An 8673-nucleotide genomic window follows, 5' to 3' on the forward strand; every position below is an offset into this window, starting at 1 on the left:
CTGCCAGGCTCCTCCATCCATGAGATTTTCCAGGCAAGAATACTAGAGTGGGTTGCCATTTCCTTCTCCAGGGCATCTTCCCGACCCAGGGATCGAACCTGGGTCTCCCACGTTGCAGGCAGACTCTTTACCGTCAGAGCCACCAGGGAATCCAATAATTTCAGCCCTCTGAGCTTCAGCTTTCCCACCTTAAGATGGGAGTACTTAGAGTATCTACCTTAGCGTTGCTGTGAGGATTAAATGGATTAATGCATCTAAAAAGCTCAGCCCAACCTGGCATGTGGTGAATATGTATGCAATAAATTTATCTAAGAGAGCTTCTTCTAAGGAAGAAGTTTGCCCAAGGTATTTTTCATAAGCTTGCTAACCATTTCTCTCGGATCATCTTGATAATGTACTGCTGGAAATATATGACTGTTTCTGAAAGAGTGTGTGGGGTCCAGCTGCTCGCCACTCAACAGCCAATAGTCAGGTGGGGTTGTTGGGAAGGGAAGTTTGCTTTATTTCAGATGCCAGTACCTGGGGCTGGGGGAGGGCAGACATCTGTTCAAAGGCTGACTCCTCCTTTCTTCCCACTCTGGCAACCAACGGGGCAAGAGCTTTTACAGACAGAAGTAGGGGGAACTATATGCAGAAATAGCACTGCCAGCTCTGACAGTCATCTTCCAATTGGTCATCGTTGGTCTGACAGCTGTCTTCACATTGGTCATCATTGGTCTGACAGTCATCCTAACATTGGTCCTCTTGATTGTTTTAGGTACAGTTCATCTTCAGTTTCAAGGTCCATTTGTTCCCATTTCTCTGAGGCCAATTCTCAGAATTGTGGCAGCTCATATCCTGGATACAGTCTGGTCATCATCTAGTTAACTTCTCCACCTGGTGTTTTAGTATCTATAAGTCAGCTCACCGGATTTGGCTCAGAATATTGTCTATAGCCCCTGAGAAAGAACCGAAGGTCCTTGACTATGCTTAATGACTGCATTATTATTCTTTTTTTTTTTTTTTTATGCTGCAAAAAGCTTTATTGTTTCCATTTGGTCCAAGGCTTGAGAGAGGGCTCCAGGATGTTAAAAAGCTGCCTAGTAGCTGCAGAGAGGGGCTTCAGGCAGCCCTGACGTTAGGTGGGTTCTTCAAAGGCCACTGGTCTCCAGAAGCTCCTAGTCGTGCTTGAGGGTGAGCCTCTCGAAGAGACACTCGCCCAACCCAGCCTGGGGACCAGCCAGCCTGCGGAGGTTGGTCAGGTGGTCACCCATCTTCTTGATGAGTTTCACTTCCTCATCTAGGAAGTGGTTCTCCAGGAAATCACAGATGTGGGGGTCTCCGCGGGCAGAAGCCAGGCCATGCAGATCCAACAGAGCTTGATTCAGGTTCTTCTCTATGAGAAGGGCGGCTTCCATAGCGTCCTGGGTTTTACCCCACTCATCTTGAGATGGCTTCTGCACATCCAGGAAGAGGGCGCGGCCGCCACGCTGGTTTTGCAGTTTCAAGAGACGGTCCGCGCCCTCGCGCTTCTCCTCGGCCAGTTCGCGAAAAAAGTGACCCACACCCTCCAGAGCCACATCGTCGCGGTCGAAATAGAAGCCCAGAGAGAGGTAAGTGTAGGAGGCCCGCAGTTGCATGTTAACCAGGCGGTTGACGGCGGCCTCCACCTCGGTAGAATAATTCTGACGAATCTGGGAGCTCATGATTGGTCGGTAATAAGGAGTTAAAAAATGGTGGCTGGTCCCGGTGATCGCGGACACCTGAGTAGCTGACTCCGGAGGTTGCGACTGGAAAAAAGGTTGGAGGGTAGTTGGAGGCTGGAGCAAGGGGCGTCTCTGGGTCTGTTCCGTCCAAGCACTGTTGAAGCAAGAAACAGATCCGCGGGGCCGCCAAGCGCACTTCCTGCATTATTAATCTTTAGTCTCCTTTGATTGTTTTCTTTTGTTTTTACATTCTTACTTCTCTGAGCAAACTTATTCTTTGGCTAACGTTTTCTACAGACCAAAGGCAAGCAGAGGACACGGTGGTGGGGGGTGGTGGGGGTGGCAAGGACCACAGGATCCTGCTCTGTTTCATGACTATCTCAGAATGTTCTGATTTTATTAATAACACTACCGATGACCAGGTAATATTCCAGTGGCTAGATTGTTTGTTTTGTTGATTATATTACTGAGAGAAATCTTCATGAAAAGATGATCAAATTTACAGTTTCAGAAATAGTCGAGGTAACAAGCATAGATATCCTGAGATCTTTCTCAGAGTGACAATTTAATGGACATAGAAAATAGTGATGGTACAGTGGACTTATTTTTTTATACATATAATTAGATTTTTGATTTGGTCATCATTTTCTTAAAATATTTACTGTCACAGTGGTGGTAATGCTTAATAAATAATAGCTACATTTTTTCAGGCAAGTTAGTTTATTTCTGTGTTATAACAGTCTCAAGGGAAGGAGGTGTAAGGCAAGCAGGTAGTTCTGCTTCATGAAGCCATCCAGAGATTCAGGTGTTTTTCTCTTGCTCCTTAGCCATATCCTAAGGTGTGCCCCTTGTTCATACAGGCTGGCTTACCAGTTACATACCTTATGTTCCAACCCAAAGGGTGGGTATGAAAGAATGGAGGGATAGCATTTTTTTGGTAAGAAATAGAATATTACTTTTGTTTGCATTCCACTGGTGATAACTTAAGTCACATGGTCACACCTGTTTACAAAGGATAACAAAATATTGTTGATGTTTACTATGTGCTTAGGCACATTCTAAACTCCTTTTTTTTTTTTTAACTTAAATATATATATAAATATATATTTATGTGATGGTGCCAGCTGTTAGTTGTGGCACTTTGTTGCAGCATGCAGGATCTTTCATTGCAACATTCAGACTCCTAGTTGGGGCATGTGGGGTCTTATTCCCTGACCAGGGATTGAACCCAGACCCCCTGCATTGGGAGCATGGAATCTTAGCCACTGGACCACCAGGGAAGTCCCTATTCTAAACTCTTTTAATGTCTTGTCTCCTTCAGTCCTCATACCAACTGTTTGACGAAGATGGTTCATAGGTGAGACGATCGAGGCAGAGAGAGGTAAACTGACTTGTCCAAAGTCACACAGCCAGTAAGTATAGTGCTGAGATTTTTATCTAGGTCTGTCAGATTCCAAGGCTCCTGTTCCTATCCATCGAGACCAAAGATAGAAGATAAAACTAAGAAGAGAATTGCATGGGGTTGAGAAATCTAAGTTCAGGTCACCTTTGTCATTGTCACTTTGGCTCCAGGCCCCTCCCCCACTGTGCTCTTGACCATGTGGTGCAATTGACCTCAGGACACGGAAACAGAGACCATCAGCAGTGCTTTCTCCCAGGCCTTCCTACACAGTGGCCAAAAGTGTCTACTGGGAAGCTCTCCTCTCAATTTATGGTCACATTCATCAAGTGTCTTTAAGGGAAAGCGAATTTCAGATGTTATATGGTGTTTGGGATAGTACTGAACAGTTTACCAATAGACTTCAAAAATGGGGTAACATGAAAAAATCCAATGTTTTCCAACTCAATAGATAATCCTTTGGTGACGTGGAGTCTTGTAATGGAGGGATCAACAGTTTTCCTCACGGGAGTTGAGATGGAGGTGGTTTGCTGATGTACAGAAGGTTTGGATGGCTGGAGTTTGGATGGATGGTTTGGAAGGTTTGGATGGATGGGGTTGCCAGGAACACTCACACTAGCTGAACCAGAGATGTGGATTTTCTTGGAAGGCTGCAGGGGTACATCAGAGAACCACAGGAGAGGGAGTACAGCTGGGCCTGGTGAGGGAGGAACCAGCAGATCCAGGGCCGGCCGTCTCTATTTCTGTTGTCTGTCTCTACCTCTCTCCCTCCTTGATGCCCCTCCTCTCCACCCCACTTCTCTCATTTCTGATTCTCTCTGGTCCTCTCCTTTATGATTATCTGAAAACTTTCTCTGGGTCCCTGGTACAAATAGCCAGCCTGAAAGAGCAGCATGGAGCCCAGTGCCCCCCTTGCACACCTGACTAAAGCTCTCTGTGGCCCTGGGGACAGTTTGATTTGCTGCAAGGTCAGGAGCAATTGGCTCCCCCTGGGGGCAGGTGTCCACTCTTGGCCTCAGTCAGCAATAGCGGACGATCGTGAACCAATTTTATGTTTTCTGGAGGGGGCATTTGCTAGAGGAGTGGCCATTTGCTGGACAGATGCTCCAAGTTGTGTCTTTTGCAGCTGGAGAGAATAATGACTGTTTACTGATCATTTACCTTGTCTGAAACACTCTACTGTCTGAAAATGAAAATCAAGACCACCCTGACCCTTCCACATTATTTTAGTCATACCCCCATCTAAGGTGTCTGGACAGATCCAAGGCCCAAGGAAGTAAACGGCGAAGGCAGATGCGAGTACAGCTCTCTCTGCACCAGTTGCAGAGGTTGCTGTCTTGAAAAGGTTGGCTTGTGTTGCTGTGTGAACTGCACCGCTGCTCCTCACTGTTTCAGGTACCTCTTTTCTGGCATCTGCATCACTTCAGGGTTGACAACCAGCGAAAGCACCAGAGGTTTATCTCTTTAGAGGTTAAATATTTCACATGGCTATGGAGTCAACTAGTGGAGAAGGAAATGGCAACCCACTCCAGTATGCTTGCCTCGAGAATCCCGTGGACAGAGGAGCCTGGTGGGCTGCTGTCCATAGGGTCGCACAGAGTCGGACATGACTGAAGCGACTTAGCATGCATGCAGAGGAAAGAGTCAACTAGAGGAAGAATAAACTCAGCAAAACTCGAGTAGTATTTTATGCAAAATCACTAAAAAATTCAGAGATAATAAACATTTCAGTCTGGGGCATTTGTTTCCCAGAATGTGTGATGGGAACCATGGACTGATCAACACTTGGCAAACTGCACGACTTCTACAGGTCTACACTACGGGGTGTCGGCTGTGGGGACAGCTCAACAGGGTTTTCCTTCCGTGATCTCATTTTTCTGTTCCAGATTTAGAGGACTTCAGTGAAAGCCCAATCCTCACAAAAGTGAATTGTCTTTTAAAAAGGGTTTCTCTCTCTCTACTTTATAGCACTTTTCTTTCCTACAAGGAGGCTTCAGAGCAGTCTTTGCCTGAGAGCTCGCTGGTGCTTTATTTAATCACAGTTTTATGAACTCTTCATACACCACCAGCCAATTTTACAGCTCTAGAATCTTGCTTAGGAGACAGACACCGCTTTTTCCCGCAGTCGATTTTAAACACTTTACCATCTGGGATTTTTAGTAACTTGTGACTAGCAAATGGGTGCCATATTTTCAGGATTTTGCAGCCTGAGAACTTTAGGGTTGTTGTACAGAAATGTCTGGTAATAAATAAATAACATATATTTGTTTCACCTTCATTTGAAAAGTTAACCATCAAAATAGGTTTAAAGCAGCTGATATCTTGTTTAATTTCATTTATTGCCTCAATGACTTGCTTGGTGGAGAAAAGGCAGTGTATTATTGCAATGGTTAACATATTATGTTGGATTTCCTGAGAACATGTGACCCCAAAAAGGATACTATTTCTCATCTCCTTCTCTCCACAGCAGTCATTGTATTCATAGAAAATGGAAACCAACCAGGGTTCAGTTGACTTGGGTGGGGTTATATTTGCTTGCAAGGAACAGAAGCCACCTGAGCTAGTTGAAGCAAAAAAGTCTTACATTTTGGGAATCATGCAAGATCAGAGTGGTCTGGAGTACAGTGATCACTGATTCAGTCGCTAAGTCGTGTCCGACTCTTTGCAACCCCATGGACTGCAGCACACCAGGCTTTCCTGTCCTCCACTATCTCCTGAAGTTTGCTCAAATTCATGTCCATTGAGTTAGTGACTCTATCTAATCATCTCATCCTTTGTTGCCCCATTCTCCTTTTGCCTTCAATCTTCCCCAGCATCAGGGGCTTTTCCAATGAGTTGGCTCTTCACATCAGGTGGCCAAAGTATTGGAGCTTCAGCTTCAGCATCAGTCCTTCCTATGAATATTCAGGGTTGATTTCCTTTAGGATTGACTGGTTTGATCTCCTTGCTGTCCAAGGGACTCTCAAGAATCTTCTCCAGTACCACAATGAGAAAGCATCAATTCTTTGGCTCCCAGCCTTCTTTATGGTCCATCTCTCACATCTGTACATGACTACTGGAAAAACCATAGCTTTGACTATATGGACGTTTATCAGCAAAGTGATATCTCTGCTTTTTAATACACTGTCTAGGTTTGTCATAGCTTTCCTTCCAAGGAGCAAACGTCTTTTGATTTCATGGCTACAGTCACCAAGTGCAGTGATTTTGAAGCCCAAGAAAATAAAATCTGTCACTGTGGTCTGAGTCTCCCTAAAATGTGGAACCAGAGCAGCTAATTTCTTTAACTTTCTCTTCTTTTTAACATTTAAAAATTTTTTAAAAATGTTATTGGAGTATAATGTTGGTGTGTTAGTCACTCAGTTGTATCCGACTCTTCGGGACCACATGAACTGTAACCCATCAGGATCCTCTGTCCATGGAATTCTCCAGGCAGGAATACTGAGTAGGTTGCCATTCCCTTCTCCAGGGGATCTTCCCGACCTAGGGATCAAACCCAGGCCTCCTGCATTGCAGGCAGATTCTTTACCATCTGACCCACCAGGGAAACTCTGGTGTATAGTTGGTTTACAATATTGTATTGGTTTCAGATGCATGGGAAAGTGAATCATATATACATATACATACATCCACTCTTTTCTAGATTCTCTTCCCATGTAGACCATTACAGAGTATTGAGCAGAGTTCCCTGTGCTAACAAGTAGGTTCTTATTAGTTATCTATTTTATACAGAGCAGTGTATATGTGTCAGTCCAAATCTCCCAGTTTCTCTTCTTAGTGTTGCATAGTCTCTTGTCCCTGCAGCTCCTTGCATCTGTTTCATTTTTCTCTCTTTCTCTTCAAACCAGCATTCTCTGTTTTGGCATGTGTGTGTCCCAAACATGGCTCCTGGTTCTCTGTCACTTCCATTGTCAAGTACCCAATGTAGAATGCCAAGTGTCTCCAGGCCCCAGTTTCAGATTTGGGGGGGGGGGGGCGGAGTTCACTTATCCTATTCCTGGTCCGGGCATCTGTGGCCATATAACTGGAGATCTGCTCGGATGGGGCTGTAAGAGCTGATGCTCAAGGACGGCTTCCCAGGTGGCGCCAGTGGTAAAGAATTTGCCTGCCGACGCAGGAGCCTCAGAAGACACGGGTTCAATCCCTGGATTGAGAAGATCCCCTGGAGTAGGAAATGGCAACCCACTCCAGTATTCTTGCCTGGAAAATTCCACGGACAGAGGAGCCAGGTGGGGTACAGTCTGTGGGGTGGCAAAGAGTCGGACATGACTGAGCATGATTGCATTGGCCCAGGGATGGAGCAGGGAAGTGACACGAGTAGGTTCTCTCAGGTGAATGGTGCGGAGGAGATTGTCAGTATCCTTGACTCACTGGGTGTGGGACTAGCTAATTGGCACATTCTCTGTAGCCTGGAATTTACGTGCGTCTGCTGACGGAGCCCTATTAATCCTGCTGATCTTTTCTTCTTTTTCATTTGGCCCCTCAGTTGCTGTTTAACTTTCTCTCTTTGCTTCTCCTCGCTTCATTTTCTCTTGTTTGTCTCGGTGCTTCAGGAAAGTAACATGATGCATTTAGTGGTAGAAAAAACACGGTCATTGGGAATTAAGACCAGCCTCTAGTTCAGCCTTGCCCAGGGCTAGACCTTGGCCAAGTCACTTAACCACCCTTGGTCCTGGTTCTGAAAATGAATGGAGCTACAGAGAGTGCTGGAAGAAACCTTAGAGATCACCTTGTAGGATGCTAAATAGCTATCTGCTCACGCTGCCATTCTGCAAGTATGGCATCTGTAGCAGACATTACTAATTGATCCCAGCATGCCTCCCTGCTTATCCAGGACTGTGCTTAGAATCCTTCACGGTCCAGGCAGCCACTACTACAATCAGCTGGAGGCAGCCCACCTTTGAGATGTGACCAATTAGCCATCTCCAAGGCTCAAATGTCTACCAATTTTTCTTCCTTTTACTTTCCTTAGAGGAATGGGATGTGTGAAGCTGTTATTCCTAATTCCCTGAAACTTTGAGAAAAAAAAAAGCCTCCTTCTGCCCTTTTCTTCCCATTCATTCATTCTTTTACAGAAACTGTTTATTTCCTGACCTCCATCCAACCCAGTCTTTAATTTCTCCTGTAGCCAAAGAATTGACAATTCTAGCAAAGATGTGGAATCGGCCACGTTTGTCTGAGAGCTTCAGAATTAGACTGGCTTGCTTTGTGACTGTGTGGTGGCAGGCAACAGTGAGCGTCATTTTACTTTTTGAAAATATGTTTTCTGCTGTTATATTTGGACCGAAAAAGATCTCTGCATTCTCAGCTCAAATTATAGTCAATGTTCCTAATTGCTGTTACCCTCAAATATGATACTGAGTGAGGTCACATCTTCAATTCACATTTCTCATCTATATTTACAAACGACACAGCTTTGGAACATCTGCTCTGCCTACAGAACACTCAGTTTTGCAGATGATGCAGCTGGAATGGCTGGTGGCAGAATTGTTTCCTCGACGACAATGCTGGGAAACATATTTCTCTCCCTTTCTGCCTTTCCTGCTGGGTGATGTTTTTTAAGTTGCCTTCTGGAGTTCACTTCCCCCGGAG

At 45.1% G+C, this 8673-nt stretch overlaps 1 protein-coding gene across 1 annotated transcript; it reads right to left on the reverse strand.

Annotated features, from left to right (window-relative positions):
- Positions 1 to 996: 996 nt before the first annotated feature.
- LOC133054856 (ferritin light chain-like) lies at positions 997 to 1758 on the reverse strand. Its single transcript, XM_061140223.1, has one exon. The coding sequence runs from the start codon at positions 1683 to 1685 to the stop codon at positions 1158 to 1160; it is 528 nt and encodes a 175-aa protein (XP_060996206.1). The 5' UTR covers positions 1686 to 1758; the 3' UTR covers positions 997 to 1157.
- Between the last annotated feature and the right edge of the window lie 6915 nt (positions 1759 to 8673).

This window comes from Dama dama, chromosome 1 (assembly GCF_033118175.1).
Source record: "Dama dama isolate Ldn47 chromosome 1, ASM3311817v1, whole genome shotgun sequence".
NCBI classification, from domain to species: Eukaryota; Metazoa; Chordata; class Mammalia; order Artiodactyla; family Cervidae; genus Dama; species Dama dama.

Excerpts from the sequence above, each read along its gene's own strand:
- LOC133054856 (XM_061140223.1), bottom strand. The coding sequence starts at position 1,685 with ATGAGCTCCCAGATTCGTCAGAATTATTCTACCGAGGTGGAGGCCGCC.